Here is a 17,192-nt window from a genome sequence, read left to right on the forward strand (position 1 = left end):
CTACAGGTGGAGTTTGCAATGTGATAGGCTAAGAGGGACGAGGAAGGCCGATTTAGGGAAAGAGGAGGAGCTGATTGGTGATTGGTGAAGCTGGTCTGAGCCTCTGTGTGAGGCAGCTATTCCCATGTGGGCGTGGCCTAAGCAGCCAGGACCCCTCCCAACTACTTAATTCCTGCTCCTTATTTTACATATATTTGCATGAATCAAAAAATACTTACTCTGGTCTTATTGGGTCACTGTAGGTGGAGGGAAGCTAAGTCAGGCCTATTTCAAACCTGCCTCCTTTTTCATGGCTTTTTTCTTTCTTATTTTTAGAGACAGGGTATCGCTCTGTCGCCCAAACTAGACTGCAGTCACGCGATCCTGGCTAGTCACTACAGCTAAGCTGTCCTCTTCGCGAAGCTGGGTCTACAGGCGAGGGACCACCCCACGCCAACCAGCCTTCCTTTTTTTTTCAGATCGAGTCTCACTTGTCGCCCAGGCCGTTGTCTCTAGTGCACACTTCCCCAGCCCTGTAACTTATTTATTTGTTTATTTATTTATTTATCTATCTACTGGCCTTGTCTATTTGAGCACACCCATCTATCTATCTATCTATCTATCTATCTATCTATCTATCTATCTATTTGAGACGGAGTCTCGCCTGTCGCCACAGGCTGGAGTGCAGTGGCGTATCTCGCTCACTGCAGCCCGCCGCTTCGGTCATTATTCTGCCTCAGCCTCGAGAAGTTAAAATTACCGCCACCACGCTTATTTTTTTTAGATGAGAGACAGGGTTTCATCGTTAGCCAGGATGAGCCTGGGATCTCCCGGACCTCGGTGGATCTGCCGGCTCAGTGCTGGGATTACAAGGCATGGAGCCATCGCACTCACCTCTTGTTGGTTTTGGTTTCGCCTTTGGTTTTTTTGAGAAGGAACCTCTCTGTGTCGCCCAGAGGTCTGTCGACTAGAGCAGCTCTTTGAAGGCTCTAAGCCTTTGTCCAGGCAGTTCCCTCTGCCTGGAATGCTGTTCCTCCTGTTGCTTTTCTGGCAAGTTCTTCATCCTTCAAAGATCACCTTTACACAGCCCCTCCGGCTATTTCTCGAATTAGAGCCTGGCCAATGTGGCAGGCTTCTTTGACCCTTAAAAAAAAAAAAACTGAGGGGTTGGGGGCAGTGGCTCACACTTGTAATCACAGCATTTTGGGAGGCTGAGGTGGGCGGATCACGAGGTTAAGAGTTGGAGATCAGCCTGGCCAATATGGTGAAATCCCGTCTCTACTAAAATGCACCATCCTGGTGGTGGTGGTGTACACCTGTAATCACAGCCTCGGAAGGCTGAGGCAGAAGAATTGCTTGAACCCAGGAGGTGGAGGTTGCAGTGAGCCAGATCCCGCCACTGCACCCAGCCTGGGTGACAGAGCAAGATTCCATATCTAAAAAAATAAAATAAATAAATAAACTGAGGCTTCAAGTGGCTCTTAAACATTGGGGCTGGTGATGAAGGATGACTCATGCCTGTAATCCCAACACACTTTGGGAGGCAGTGGGTGAGGCGGTGGGATCACCTGCTGAGTTCAGGAGTTTAAGGAGAGCAGCCTGGCCAACATGGCAAAACCCACCTCTAGCCGCAGTGGCTCATGCCTGTAATCCCAGCACTTTGGGGAGGCCAAGCACGCATGGATTACTTGAGGTCAGGAGTTCAAGACCAGCTCACATGTAAAACCCCGCCCCTACTAAAAATGGGCCAAAATTAACCAGGTGCTGTGGTGGGCACTCGTAATCCCAGCCGCAGGCTGAGGCAGGAGAATTGCTTGGAAACCGTGGAGGTGGAGGATGCAATGAGATTGCACTGCTGTAATTCAACCCACACAGAGCGAGACTCCATCTCAAAGTGCGCGTTACGGTGGCTCACTGTAATCCCAGCACTTTGGGAGGCCTGGTGGGGCAGATCACGAGTCAGAAGATCGAGACCATCCTGGCTAACACGCCAAACCCCGCCTCCACTAAAAAATACAAAAAATTCAGGTGGGCGCGGGTGGCGGTGCCTGTAGTCCCAGCTACCGGGAAGCTGAGGCAGGAGAATGGTATGAACCCGGACGCAAAGGCTGGTGAGCCAATATCACCACCGTACCCAACTCATGACAGATGGTAGCAGGAACCAGCAGACAGGGCAGAGAAGAAGAGTTCACAGGGGAGCCAAATAAAAGCCATATCAGCTCAGGGGAACATTCCAGCTCTTTTTTTTTTCTTTCTTTTTGAGACAGGGTCTTGCCTTGTTACCCAGACTGGAGTGCAGTGGCGTGACCATGGCTCACTGCAGCCTCAACTTCCAGGTGTTAAGCAATCCTCCCACCTCAGCCTCCCGAGTAGCTGGGACTACAGGCATATGCCACCACTCCTGGCTAATTTTTATATTTTATGTAGAGACGGGGGTCTTGCCATGTTGCCCAGGCTTGTCTTAAACTCTTGGGCTCAAGCGATCTGCCTTCCTCAGCTTCCCAGAGTGCTGGGATTACAGGCGTGAGCCATGGTGCTCGGCCCATTCTAGATCTTGAGAAATAAAATCCAAGAGTCAGAGCTAGAAGGGCCATGGGCTTGGAGGCTGAGACGAGGAGGGGCTGAAACCTTGGGAGTCAGGTATGTGTGCCCCGCTAGGGCTGCAGGAAGCCACTGTCCTCAAAAAGGAAACAACACAATAACAAGTCACGTGACCAGGGGAGGGGGTTTCCTGTTCTGGTCCCTCCCAGGCCAGGCTTGGCCAGCCCAGGCCTGACCAGGCAGTGGCCAGAGTGACCCCAAGACGGTGTCCAGGGACTCAGGCCTCTGATCAAGTTACCCCCAGAAGATCAGAGAGGTAGAGAGAGCTGAACCATTTAGGAGGGCCGCGGAGGAGAGGGAATTATTGAGATTGCATTTCCAGGCTCAAATAGAGGAGGGAAGGGGACAAAGACGTAGTGAAGGTAAAGAAGGCAGAGAAGAAGGGGGAGATCCAGACAACCTTGTTAGGTAGTCAGCTGCCTGTCCAGGGAGGCATTCAAATGTGCCCAATCAACATTGATCACAAAATCCCTTCCTGAGGGGTAGTCAATGTCCCATTTCACAGCAGAGGAAATTGAGGTTGTCCCTTGTCCAGGACAAAGGCAAGAGGTCACGGCAGGCTGTGGTTTTAGGGGTTGACGAAGGAGAAGCATTCAGAGGGCACTGGCTTCTGGACAGCAATGAGTGCCCGGGCCACGCGGCCCCGAAGCCGGCGAGGGAGAGGCATGCCTTGCCTCAGAAAAGCCTCCCTCCATAAGCTACCCAGCCCTTGGGACCCCGGATCTCATCTGCCTGGTTTCAGAGCGGGCCACGGGGTCAGCCTCTGCAGGTGAATCGGACCCCGCGGGCTGAGAGTTCAGAGGGGAGGTTGGTGCTGCTTCGTGGGTCTGGGCAGCTCAGCTTTGCCCCACCTCCAGTGAGCTCCGGGCTGGAACAGCTGGGCCCCATGGAGGAGGTCAGTGGCCAAGGCCTGTGCCAGGCGGTGAGACCCCTGGTCTGTGCCTCCCTTTCACTCCAGTCCAGGACATCCCACCCAAGATCCGCCCACGCCCTCCACGGCCTCGGCTCTATAGCCGTCAGCGCCCGACGCGATTTGAGTTCGCTTCATTGTCTGAGCTGCCAGCGGTCGATCTCGCCGCCTCTGTTCACGTCATTCACCAGTCCCGAGTAGCGACGAGCGGCGCCCCGCATCCGCCCGTTGGTTTCACCGGGGCAGCTGTTCATCTCCACCAGCATCCGCCGCCTCGCTTCCCGCGATTATGGTTTTCCGGTCAACGCGCCCGTCTATTCCTGTTTCATCACCTGGTGTCGGTACAGCACAATTCACCGCACCGGTTCGCGAGTCCTCCGGGTTCTGCGGTTGGTCGAATGCCACCAGCGTCCGAACCATTCTTTTGCGAATAGGTTCTGCCACGCCAGCCGGTTGGTCGAACTTCCTGATCTTCAGGTGATCCTCACTGCCTTCGGGCGCTGGCAAGTGAGTCGCTGCCCCAGAAGACCCCATTTCCAGAATCTTCTGTCTCTCACCTTCAGGACTTTCCCAGTGCCCGTCACAGTCCAACTTACTATTCACTCTGCTTCGTAGCCCCAGGTCTCCCCTCCAACTTCTCTACCACCCTCTGTCCAGCCTCTTCCCTGAATTCCCAGCCTCCCAGTCTCTCCCTGGGATGCAAGTCCCAGAACACGCAGCTCTTGCCAACTCTCTGCCCCGCTCACACCTCCCGAAGACCATGAAGTTTAAGCCCTAAGAATTCCCTGCCCTGGGCTGGGCGTTGTGGCCCATGCCTGTTATCGCAGAACTTTGGGAGGCCAAGTCGGGCGAATCACCTGAGGTCAGGAGTTTGACATCAGCCTGGCCAACATGGTGAAACCCTGTCTCTACTAAAAATACAAAAATTAGCCGGGCGTGGTGGTGGGTGCCTGTAATCCCAGCTACTTGGGGGGACTGAGGCAGGAGAATCACTTGAACCCAGGAGGTGGAGGTTGCAGTGAGCTGAGATCGCACCACTGCACTCCAGCCTGGGCAACAGAGTGAGATTCTGTCTCAAAAAATAAAAAAGAATTCCCTGCCCAGCATGGAGCGACTCAAGTGCCTGAGTTGGTGTCCACAGGACCGACAAGAAGACGGATGGGGGCTCTGGCAGGGGACTGGCCTCAGCCCCCGAGGTGTCCCACAAACCTGCAGTGGAAGCCCACCAGGCCCCAGAAGCAGCCCTACAGTACAAGGAGACTGTGCCCCCTGGGATTGGGGCCCCCGATGTGTTTCAGACCCTCCAGCACGCTCTGAGCTCCCTGGAGGCAGCGGCTGCAGCCTGGCGCCACCGGCCCCCCAGCCATCCTGGGCCAGTGGGGTTGGAAGACACAAGCAAAGGGGGACCAGGTCCCCTTGGGAAGCAGGAAGAGGCAGGGAGCAGCCAGCGAGAGGCAGCTCGCCTGGCTGAGAGGAATGCCTGGCTCCGGCTGGCCCTGAGTAGCCGAGAGGATGAGCTGGTCCGCACGCAGGCCTCCCTGGAGGCCATCCGAGCTGAGAAGGAGACGCTGCAGAAAGAGGTGAGTGGGGCCATCCTGAGTCCTATGTGGCTCTCTGTCTGAGGGAGGAGGCAGGCCTGATGTAGGCAATATTCATTCATCTGTTCATTCCAAAAACCTTTTGAGGTTGGGTGTGGTGGCTCACGCCTATAATCCCAGCACTTTGGGAGATGGAGGCAGGAGGATCCTTTGAGGCCAGGAGTTCAAGACCAGCCTGGGCAACACAGCAAGACCCCTACCTCTGCAAAAAATAAAAAATAAAAATCAGCCAGGTTGGCCAGGCACGGTGGCTCACACCTGTAATCCCAGCACTTTGGGAGGCTGAGGTGGGCATATCACAAAGTCAGGAGTTCAAGACCAGCTTGGCCAATATGGTGAAACCCCATCTCTACTAAAAATAAAGATAAATAAATAAAAAAAAGCCAGGTGTGGTGGCATATGCCTGTAATTCCAGCTACTCAGGAGGCTGAGGCAGGAGAATCACTTGAACCCGGGTGATGGAGGTGGCAGTGAGCTGAGATCACATCAATGTACTCCAGTCTGGGGAACAGAGTGAGACTCTGTCTCCAAAAAAAAAATCAGCCAGGTTGGCTGGGTGCCGTGGCTCATGCCTGTAATCTACACCAGCACTGTGGGAGGCCAAGGTGGGTGGATCCCTTGAGGCCAGGAGTTAGAGACCAGCCTGACCAACATGGTGAAACCCTGTCTTTACTAAAAATACAAAAATTAGCCAGGTGTGGTGGCACGTGCCTGTAATCCCAGCTACTCAGGAGGCTGAGGCAGGAGAATTGCTTGACACAATTCTGCAGCTACCAGGGAGGCTAAGGCACAAGAATCGCCTGATCCTAGGAGGCAGAGCTTGCAGTGAGCCGAGATCGCACCACTGCACTCCAGCCTGGGTGACGGGGGGAGAGAGGCTCCCAAAAAAAAAAAAAAAAAAAAAAAAAGCCAGGCACGGTGGCTCACGCCTGTAATCCCAACACTTTGGGAGGCCGAGGTGGGCAGATCACAAGGTCAGCAGATCGAGACCATGCTGGCTAACACGGTGAAACCCCATCTCTACTAAAAATACAAAAAAATTTAGTCGGGCGTGCTGGCACGCACTGGTAGTCCCAGTCCCAGCTACTCGGGAGGCTGAGGCAGGAGAATTGCTTGAACTCAGGAAGTGGAAGTTGCAGTGAGCCGAGATCCCGCCATTGCACTCCAGCCTGAGCGACAGAGGAAAACTCTCAAAAAAAAAAAAAAAAGAAAGAAACAGAAAGAAAACTGAGGGTGGTGAGATCAGGCCCTGGGGTGGCAGCATGACTGGCCTGTTCAAGGAACCCGAAGGACGCCAGTGTGGCTGGAACACAGGGCGCAACAGGGAGAGTGTGGGGAGCCAGAACAGAGGGAGGACAAATGCAGATGGCGCAGGGCCTCGTGGGCTGCAAGGAGGCACTTCACTTGGGCTTTGCTCTGATTAAGGTGAGAGCCCCGGAGGGTTCTGAGCAGAGGAGGCCGTGCTCGACGCAGGTGTTCAGAGGCGCCCTCTGGTGGCAGAGGTAGGAACAGTCTGAGAGGGTGAGGGTGGACTCTTGGAGAGCCAGGAGGTGACTTCACTGGTCCAGACACGCAGGATGGTGGAGGTTGTGGAGGCGGAGAGATGCGGACGGATTCTGGATGATGTGGAAGATGGAACTGACAGGTGTGAGCATGAAGGCTAGAGAGAACTTCAGGCTTTGGGACCTGAAGCACTAGAAGGGAGAGATGGAGGAGCTACAGGGTAGGCAGGTTTGGCTGGTGGTGACCAGATCTCTTTAGCCCTTGATAAGCTCAAGTGCCCATGAGACATCCATGTGGGGTCCTCAAGGGAGCAGCTGTATGTCTGAGTCCAGGGCTCAGGGGAGACGGCAGGGCAGGAGGGAGACACTTGAGCATCCTTAGCATGTAGGTGGCATTTAAAGCCATGTGGCTGCCGGGTGCAGTGGCTCATGCCTGTAATCCCAGCACTTTGGGAGGCTAAGTCAGGAAGATCACTTGAGGTCAGGAGTTCAAGACCAGCCAGGTCAACATGGTGAAACCCCATCTCTACTGAAAATACAAAAATTTGTCAGACATGATGGCAGATGCCCATAATCCCAGCTACTCAGGAGGCTGAGGCAGGAGAATCACTTGAACCCAGGAGGCAGAGGTTGCAGTGAGCTGAGACTGTGCCACTGCATTCCATCCTGGGTGACACAGCAAGACTCCATCTCAAAAATAAAAATAAAAATAGAAAAGTCATGTGGCTGAATGAAGTATTGAGAGGGAAGCCCTCATCTCAGGCTGGTAGGAAAATTTGGGGCTATGGGAGCCCAGTCCAGGGATTCATTTTCCTCCAGAGTGGGGCCCATTTTTCTGCTGGGAAAAATAAAATCCTCAGCAGCTGGCAAACATTCCCAAGGTCAGATAGTGAGATTTTTGTCAGGCTAAGTATCCAAGCCTCCTGCCTTCCAGCTAGGGTTCTTGCCACTTCCCCAAGAACAGGCCTTGGGGAGGGAAGGCTGGTGGTTGGTTTCAGCCCCTAGGCCTGACATCCCCCCTCATCCTTCCCAGGTTCAGGAGTTGCAGAATTCCCTCTTGAGGCTGGAGCCCTTCCCACGTCTTTCCCACAGCCAAGCAGGTGGCTCAGGCAGTGGTTCTAGCAGCTCTGAGGCAGACAGGGAACCCTGGGAGACTCAGGTGAGTGTGAGAAGTTCAATCCCATGGTCTTGATGTCCTTAGTCTTCAGGGGGATGAGATTCAAATCTTTGTCATGGGATCCAACAGCTTCTGGGGTTGCAAAATGCCTACCATCCCAGGCTCTTGGTGACAATTGGGGTCAATTACATCACCTGTTCTTGGCAGGACTCCTTCTCCCTGGCTCACCCCCTGCTTCGGCGCCTCCGCAGCCATTCCAGCACCCAGATCCTTGGGTCTCTTCCGACCCAGCCCCTCAGTCCTGAGATGCACATCATGGAAGCCCAGATGGAGCAACTCCGGGGGTAAGAGACTCAAATGCTGAGCTCATAAGGGCACAGGCAACTCCTCCAGCTGAGTTAGAAGGCCTGGAGTCTGAAGCTGCAACAGGAGGGAGGGTAAGGGTGGAAATTGAGGCCTGACTGCCTTAGAAGGCCTCTGACTTTCCCTCTTCCCCACCTTCGGGGACAGGAGCATTGAGAAGCTCAAATGCTTTAACCGTCTGCTATCGGCTGTGCTCCAGGGATACAAGGGCCACTGTGAGGGCCTCAGCATGCAGCTAGGCCAGCGGGAGGCTGAGGCCACAGCATTGCATCTGGCCTTGCAGTACAGGTCAGTGCACCCTGCCAGTGATGTCACCAGCTGGGGAGGGAATGGGCTTTCTGAGGATGGCCCCAATCCATAGAACCCTCACTGGAGAGCACCTTCCCCACTTCAGAAATTAATTTTTTTTTTTTTTTTTGGGGGGACAGAGTCTTGCTGTGTCACCCAGGCTGGAATGCAGTGGCGAGATCTCAGCTCACTGCAACCTCTGCCTCCTGGGTTCAAATGACACTCATGTCTCAGCCTCCTGAGTAGCTGGGATTGCAGGTGTATGCCACTATACCCAGCTAATTTTTGTATTTTTAGTAGAGATTGGTTTCACCATATGGGCCAGGCTAGTCTCGAACTCCTGACATCGTGATCCGCCCGACTCGGCCTCCCAAAGGGCTGGGATTACAGGTGTGAGCCACCTTGCCCGGCCCAGAAATTAACTTAAGGCAATTTTAGTTCAGGGTTGGTAAGGGAGTCTACATGCTTCCAGAGTTGAGGACAGTGGGGAGAAGAGGAGTTCAGGAGCAAGTGGGGACTGGCACCTATAGAGCGAGATGTAGCTAAGCATTTTTTTTTTCTCTCTTTCTTTTTTTTTTGAGACAGAGTCTAGCTCTGTCACCCAGGCTGGAGTGCAGTGGTGCCCTGTTGGCTCACTGCAACCTCCACCTCCCTGGTTCAAGCGATTCTCCTGCCTCAGCCTCCTGAGTAGCTGGAACTACAGGTGCGTACCACCACACCTTGCTAATCTTTGTATTTTTAGTAGAGACGGGGTTTCACCATGTTGGTCAGGCTGGTCTCGAACTCCTGATCTCAGGTAATCCTCCCGCCTCAGCCTCCCAAAGTGCTAGGACTACAGGTGAGGGCCATTGCACCCAGCCAAGCTGAGTGTCCTGAAGCACTCAGAACCAATGTCCCACAGTGAGCACTGTGAAGAGGCATACAGGGTTCTTCTTGCTCTGCGGGAGGCCAACTCAGAAGCAGGAGACAAAGCCCCCACGGGTGACCTGCAAGCAGCTGAAGAGGAAGCATGGAGGCTGCTGGCACAAGAGGAGGCCACCATGGATGCAGGGGCACGGCAGAATCCACAGCCAAGGTACCTCCCTGGAACCCTGGGAACTGGCCTGGTTGAGGAGTGGGGTCTTGACTGGGGAATGGGGCTCCCAGAGCTCACCATGTTTGGGGGCTTGGTGTGGCTGTGTCCAGCAAGGTCGGTATGGAGCACACTGTAGTTGGTTGACATGAGGCTCAACTGCAGTTGGCCTGTTGCTACTTGACAAAGTTAGCATGGTGGTTGACAGATATTGCAGTTGGCGTGAAGATGGATAATGATGCCTACTGGTTAAAACTGGCACCCACAGCCGGGCACAGTGGCTCACGCCTGTGATCCCAGCACTTTAGGAGGCCAAGGCAGGCAGATCGCTTGAGCTCAGTAGTTCAAGACCAGCCCTTGTAACATGGCAAAAGTCCTTTTCTACCAAAACTACAAATCAATTAGCCAGGTGTGCCCATGTAGTCCCAGCTACTTGGGAGGCTGAGGTGGGAGGAAGCCTTGAGTCTGGGAGGTGGAGGCTGCAGAGCTAAGATTGTGTCTACCACACCCGTGCCTGGGGTGACAGAGTGAGACCCTGGTTTTTGCCTTTGTTTTGAGACTCCACTTTCACCTTTGTCACCCATAGGCTGGAGTCCACATTGATCTCGCGCTCACGCAACCTCCAAGCCCCGAGGTTCGCTGCATTCTCCTGCCTCAGCCTCCCAGTAGGTGGGATTGCCAGGTTCCCACCATCATGCCTGGCTAATTTTGAATTTTCAGTAGAGATGGAGTTTCCCATATTACTGGTCTCAACCTGACCTCAGGTGATCCACTTGCCTCTGCCTCCCAAAGTGCTGGGATTACAGGCGTGATGCACCGTGCCCAGCCCCAGCTAATTTTTTTATAAAGACGGATTCTCACTCTGTTGCCTATGCTGCTCTCAAACTTCTGGCTTCAAGCAATCCTCCCGCCTCAGCCTCCCAAAGTGCTGGGGTTACAAGCGTGCATCACCACACCTGACCAAAATGTGGTCTTGATGGAAGATGGTGCCTAGTGGGTATGTTGGTGATGACAGGGGCCACCACAGGAGGCAAAGACTCCATCGTGGCCAGTGAGATGGAAGATGATGGACCCTACCAGGATTGGCATGAAGTTAACCCACCTATGCCTGCCGGTGTTAACATAGGCACCTCTTTCTGTTTCTCAGCCTGAGGGTACAGTGTGCATGCCTCACATCCCAGAAGTGGCTTTCCAGTCTGCTAAGGTCCAGCCAGCTCCAGGAGTCACTGCTCTCTAGTGAAGATTCTCTCAGAGCTCAACCACCTTGGCACCATGCTCACTGTGCCCTCGGGTGGCAGACGCCCATGGTGCAGGCCATTCTAGGGACCAGCCCGCCCAGCTCTTCCCCCGACTGGAGAAGACACAAATTCAGCAGGACCTGGTGGGCCACAAGGGCACAAAATGGGCTGTACCACCGTCAGTTTTTTCTTGGTGGAAAACTCACTGAGGCCAGGGATCGGGGCGGAGCGGGAGAATCTCTCCTACAGTGCAGGTGCATTGCATGAGAATCTGGAACTAGCTGAGACTTCAGCCAGGGAGTTTGTCTTCTGGGGTCTAGTTTCTCAACAGACGTAAATCTGCCTCCAAAATGCCCTTCAGACGGAAGAGATGGGAGCAAAGAACAGTCTTGGGTTTGTGTAGCTTGGCATGAAAACCTTGAGGTTCCTGTTGGCAAAACCCCAGTGCCGGATATGTCCGCCTTATGACCTATGTAAGCAATTTTGCCCTCTCAGAAATGCCATTTCTACAGCTGTGGTTTTATGGGAGGAAGATATTGCCACCTCACAAGAACATGGTGAAGGTCCTAGTTTTTTGCACAGCCCTGCCTCACCCAGGCTGGAGTGCTGTGGCGCTATTCTGCTTCACCGCAGCCTCTGCCCCCACCAGTTCCACCAAGTGATTCTGCCTCAGCCTCCTGAATAGCTGAGATTACAGTTGTGCACCACCACACCCGGCTATTTTTTGTATTTTCTGTGGAGACGGGGTTTCGCCATGTTGGCCAGGCTGGTCTCGAACTCCTGACCTCAGGTCATCTACCCACTTCGGCCTCCCAAAGTGCTGGGATTACAGGCATGAGCCACCGTGCCCAGCCAGAGGTCACAGTTTTTGTCTGAATAGGCCTCAGTGGGTGCCTCTTGGGGCCTCAGTTTCTCAGAGAGAAATTCTCTCCCCTCTCCTTGGTCCCGCAGGAGGCCCTGACAGACCTGATGCTTCGGCTGCAGCTGGTGCGGCGTGAGAAGCGGGGCCTAGAGCTGCGGGAGGCTGCCCTCCGAGCCCTGGGTCCAGCTCACGTGCTCCTGCTGGAGCAGCTGCGGTGGGAACGGGCGGAGCTCCGGACTGGTGGGGCAAACAGCAGTGGCGGACATAGCAGCGGAGGTGGCAGCAGCGGGGACGAGGAAGAGTGGTATCAGGTGAGCCGCCCTGCCTGAACCTGGTAGGGGTAGCAGCTTACTAATGAGAACACAGCCCTTGTCAATCACAGACCCTCTTTTTTTTTTTTTTTTTTTTGAGACGGAGTCTCGCTCTGTCGCCCAGGCTGGAGTGCAGTGGCCGGATCTCAGCTCACTGCAAGCTCCGCCTCCCGGGTTCACGCCATTCTCCTGCCTCAGCCTCCCGAGTAGCTGGGACTACAGACGCCCGCCACCTCGTCCGGCTAATTTTTTGTATCTTTTTAGTAGAGATGGGGTTTCACCGTGTTAGCCAGGATGGTCCCAATCTCCTGACCTCGTGATCCGCCCGTCTCGGCCTCCCAAAGTGCTGGGATTACAGGCTTGAGCCACCGCGCCCGGCCTTTTTTTAAGCCCTCCTGGAGTTATTTCGGGGGAGGTTTGCTCTTGTTGCCCAGGCTGGAGTGCAATGTTGCCATCTCTGCTCACCGCAACCTATGCCTCCCAGGTTCAAGCGATTCTCCTGTCTCAGCCTCCTGAGTAGCTGGGATTACAGACACACACCACCACATCTAGCTAATTTTCGTATGTTTTGTAGAGATGCAGTTTCACCATGTTGGCCAGGCTGGTCTCGAACTCCTGGCCTCAAATGTTTCCCCTGCCTCTGCCTCCCAAAGTGCTGAGATTACAGGCATGAGTCGCTGCGCCTGTCCTTAACGCAGCTCTTTGAATCATCTCTCCCACCTCCAAGCCTTTGTACATTCTGTGTCCCTGCCAGGAGCTTCCCTCTTTGTGTCATAAAGTCCTCGACCTCCTGTAGATCTCAGCTTAGACATCACCTCCTCAAGGAAGCCCTCCTGGAGTGACTTCAGATGAGGTTTCCTGTTATTTATTTCCCTTATCAGGTTACCCAGGCAGGGTGGTCCCAGCTACTGGGGAGGCTGAGGTGGGAGAATCACTTGAACCCAGGAGTTGGAGGCTTCAGCGAGCCACAATTATGTCATTTCACTCCAGCCTGGGCCACAGAGCGAGACCTCATCTCTCTTTTTTATTTATTTATTTTTTGAGATAGAGTTTTGCTCTTGTCGCCCAGGCTGGAGTACGATAGTGCAGTCTTAGCTCACTGCATTTATTTATTTATTTATTTAGAGACGGAGTGTCGCTCTGTTGCCCAGGCTGGAGTGCAGTGGCACAATCTCGGCTCACTGCAACTTCCGCCTCCCAAGTTCAAGCGATTCTCCTGTCTTAGCCTCCTGAGTAGCTGGGATTACAGGGGTCTGCCACCATGCCAAGCTAATTTTTGTATATTTAGTAGAGACAGAGTTTCACCATGTTGGCCAGGCTGGTCTTGAACTCCTGACTTCAAGTGATCCACCCGTCTCGGCCTCCCAAAGTTCTGGGATTACAGGCGTGAGCTACCATACCTGGCCCCTAAATTTTATTTTTAGAGATGAGGTTCGAGACCAGCCTGGCCAACATAGTGAAACCCCGTCTCTACTAAAAATACAAACAGTAGCCAGGTCTGGTGGCGTATGTCTGTAATGCCAACTACTTGGAAGGCTGAGGCAGGAGAATCACTTGAACCTGGGAGGCAGAAGTTGCTGTCAGCCAAGATCGTGCCACTGTACCCCAGCCTGGGTGGCAGAGTGAGACTCTGTCTCAAAAAAAAAAAAAATTTTTTTTTTTAATTAAATAAGATATTTCCCTTATCAGAGTGTAATTTCGCTCTTATTGGGGTATGGAACCAGACGGGGGTCTCTGAGAGCACAGCAGCTGCCACTGTCTGGGCAGCTTCAATGTCCAGTGAGGGCCATGCATGGACTTGGCCCAGGTTAATGTCACTTTCTTGTCTTCTCTCTCCCTTAGGGCCTTCCTGCTGTCCCTGGTGGCACCAGTGGCATTGATGGTGGCCAGGTGGGCAGGGCCTGGGACCCAGAGAAGTTAGCCCAGGAACTGGCAGCATCGCTCACCAGGTGTGTGGCTGGGTGGGGATGGGCAGCCTATGTGACAGCCCCCGGGGGGGTTGCTACAGCAGAAGCTAAGGTGTACCCCTGTGTACAGGTGTGTTTACATGACAATACTGTGGGCAGGTGGGTAGGAGGAGACGTGGGAAATAGGATGGGCTAGGGCTGTGAGCCCCCCCCTTTCCCCTTCGCAACAGGACGCTGGACCTGCAGGAGCAGCTGCAGTCTCTGCGCAGGGAGCTGGAACGGGTGGCTCAGAAGGGGCGAGCCAGACGGTCTCAGAGTGCCGAGCTGAACAGGGATTTATGCAAAGCCCACAGGTGGGACCCCTGTTCTGCATCCCTCCAATCCCCCTGGCACCATCCCCCACCAGGATCTCAGAAGTATCCCTGGCTCTCTCTGGGCCTTAGCCTTCCCCGCTGCCCCAAAACAGGCAATAAAGGCCAGGCACGGTGGCTCATACCTGTAATCCCATGTTGGGAGGCTGAGGCCGGCAGATCACCTGAGGTCAGGAGTTTGAGGCCAGCCTGGCCAACGTGGTGAAACCCCATCTCTACTAAAAGTACAAAAATTAGCTGGGCATCTTGGCACGTGCCTGTTATTCCAGCTACTTGGAAGAAAGGAGAATTGCTTAAACCCAGGAGTTGGAGGTTGCGGTGAGCAGAGATCACACCACTGCACTCCAGCTTGAGCGACAGAGCGAGACTCTGTCTCAAAAAAAGAAACAACAGGCTGGGCCAGGCACAGTGGCTCATGCCTGAAATCCCAGCACTTTGGGAGGCCAAGGCGGGCAGATCACCTGAGGCCGGGAGTTCGAGACCAGCCTGACCAAATGGAGAAACCCCATCTCTACTAAAAATACAAAATTAGCCAGGCGTGGTGGCACATGCCTATAATCCCAGCTACTCGGTAGGCTGAGGCAGGAGAATCGCTTAAACCCGGGAGACAGAGGTTGCAGCGAGCCGAGATCGGGCCATTGCACTCCAGCCTGGGCAACAAGAGCAAAACTCCGTCTCAAAAAACAACAACAAGAAAAAACAGGGTGGGCACAGTGGCTCACACTTGTAATCCCAGCACTTTGGGAGGCCGAGGCAGGCGGATCACCTGAGGTCAGGAGTTCAAGACCAGCCTAGGCAACATGGTGAAACCCTGTCTCTATTAAAAAATACAAAAAAATTAGCTGGGCATGGTGGCGGGTACCTATAATCCCAGCTACTTGGGAGGCTGAGGCAGGAGAACTGCTTGAACCCAGGAGGCAGAGGTTGTAGTGAGGGGAGATCTTACCATTGCACTCCAGCCTGGGCGACAAGAGCGAAATTTTGTCTCAAACAACAACAACAACAAAAAGACCAGTTAGCTGGGACCCTGGGAGACCCAATGTGAAAAAGCCCCCATTCTGGGAGTGGGAGTACATGGCCCCTGCCTTGGGTGGAGTTGGGGGCTATTTCCTGACCCAGCCACCCACCCCTTCCAGCGCCCTGGTCCTGGCCTTCCGAGGAGCCCACCGGAAGCAGGAAGAGCAATGCCGGAAGTTGGAGCAGCAGATGGCACTCATGGAGGCTCAGCAGGCTGAGGAGGTGGCGGTGCTGGAAGCCACTGCAAGGGCCCTGGGGAAACCCAGGCCGCCCCTCCCGCCTCCCCAGCTTGGGGATACCGTTCTGTAGGCCCCTTACCCAGCCATGTCTGGACACGCCAGACCGCTGTGGCATGTCATAAACTATCCTGGAGTGACATCATGTCATGTTGCATGATTTGGCGTGTTGGGGCACATTTGGCGTGAGGGAAGCTGGTGCACATGGGTGTCCAGGGCCTGATGGGTGTGGCCACGCGATGCAGAAAGACCTGGGTGTCTTTGGCCTGGCACCAAGTGGAATGTGAACTTCACATCAGTGGGGTCAGGCCAGAAGCAACCTGGGCTGTGGGACCAGGTCCCTGGGACTGACGCATTTTGGAGGTCCGTGAGGTTGCATAGCCACAGCTGAAGTTCCAACTGGCCTGTCTCCCGAAGCCCAGGGAGGGATTCATGGGGACTGGACAGAGCTTCTCCTGGCAGCTCCTTCCCAAGGAGATGCCGGGTTTGGCTGGCAGATTTTCCTGAAGGGGGCTGGGCGCAGTGGTGCACGCCTGTAATCCCAGCACTTTGGGAGGCCAAGGTGGGTGGATCACTAGAGCCCAGAAGTTCAAGACCAGCCTGAACAACGTGGTAAAACCCCATTTCTACAAAAAAAATACAAAAATTAGCCAGGCATGGTGGCATGTGCCTATAAAGCTATCTAGGAGGCTAAAGTGGGAGGATCACTTGAGCTTGAGAAGCAGAGGTTGCAGTGAGCTGAGATCACACCACTGCACTCCAGTCTGGGTGACAGAGTAAGACCCTGTCTCAAAAAAACAAAACAGGCTGGGTGTGGTGACTCATGCCTGTAATCCCAGCACTTTGGGAGCTGAGGCGGGAGGATCACCTGAGGTCAGGAGCTTGAGACCAGCTTGGCCAACATGGCAAAACCCCCGTCTCTACTAAAAATACAAAAATTAGCTGGGTGTAGTGGTGCATGCCTGTAGTCCCAGCTACTCAGGAGGCTGAGGCAGGATAATTGCTCGAACCCGGGAGGCAGACATTGCAGTGAGCTGAGATCACGCCACTGCACTCCTGTCTGGGTGACAGAATAGGACCTTGTCTCAAAAACACAAAACAGGCCAGGTGCGGTGGCTCACACCTGTAATCCCAGCACTTTGGGAAGCTGAGGCGGGCAGATCATGAGGTCAGGAGATGGAGACCATCCTGGCTAACACCGTGAAACCCTGTCTCTACTAAAAATACACAAAATTAGCCGGGCGTGGTGGCGGGCACCTGTAGTCCCAGCTACTCAGGAGGCTGAGGCAGGAGAATGGCATGAACCCAGGAAGCAGAGCTTGCAGTGAGCCGAGATCGTGCCACTGCACTCCAGCCTGGGTGACAGAGCGAGACTCCGTCTCAAAAAAAAAGCAGGGCCAGGCACAGTGGCTCACGCCTGTAATCCCAGCATTTTGGGAGGCCAAGGCGGGTGAAGGCGGGTGGATCACGAGGTCAAAAGATAAAATCCAACATAGTTAAACCCCATCTGTACTAAAAATACAAAAATTAGCTGGTCGTGGTGGTGCATGCCTGTAATCCCAGCTACTTGGGAGGCTGGGGCAGGAGAATCACTTGAACCAGGGAGTCGGAGGTTGCAGTGAGCCGAGGTTGCGCCACTGCACTCCAGCCTGGTGACAAAGCGAGAGTCCGTCTCAAACAACAACAACAAAAACAGGCCAGATGTGGTGGTTCACGCCTGTAATCCCAGCACTTTGGGAGGCCAAGGCAGGGAGGATCACCTGAGGTCAGGAGTTTGAGACCAGCTTGGCCAACATGGTGAAACCGCCGTCTCTACTAAA

General features: G+C 54.1%; 1 protein-coding gene across 1 annotated transcript; it reads left to right on the forward strand.

The window, feature by feature from the left end:
• The first annotated feature begins 2,511 nt into the window (after positions 1–2,511).
• On the forward strand, positions 2,512–15,648 carry USHBP1 (USH1 protein network component harmonin binding protein 1). The gene is given in 12 exon segments (XM_031659048.1): positions 2,512–3,263; positions 3,341–3,492; positions 4,602–5,070; positions 7,624–7,749; positions 7,915–8,051; positions 8,218–8,358; positions 9,260–9,565; positions 10,578–10,824; positions 11,620–11,841; positions 13,684–13,790; positions 13,979–14,101; positions 15,256–15,648. Coding segments are annotated over 12 exon segments (2,283 nt in total). The 5' UTR covers positions 2,512–3,200; the 3' UTR covers positions 15,446–15,648.
• Positions 15,649–17,192: the final 1,544 nt, after the last annotated feature.

Source organism: Papio anubis, chromosome 20 (genome assembly GCF_008728515.1).
Source record: "Papio anubis isolate 15944 chromosome 20, Panubis1.0, whole genome shotgun sequence".
NCBI lineage: Eukaryota > Metazoa > Chordata > Mammalia > Primates > Cercopithecidae > Papio > Papio anubis.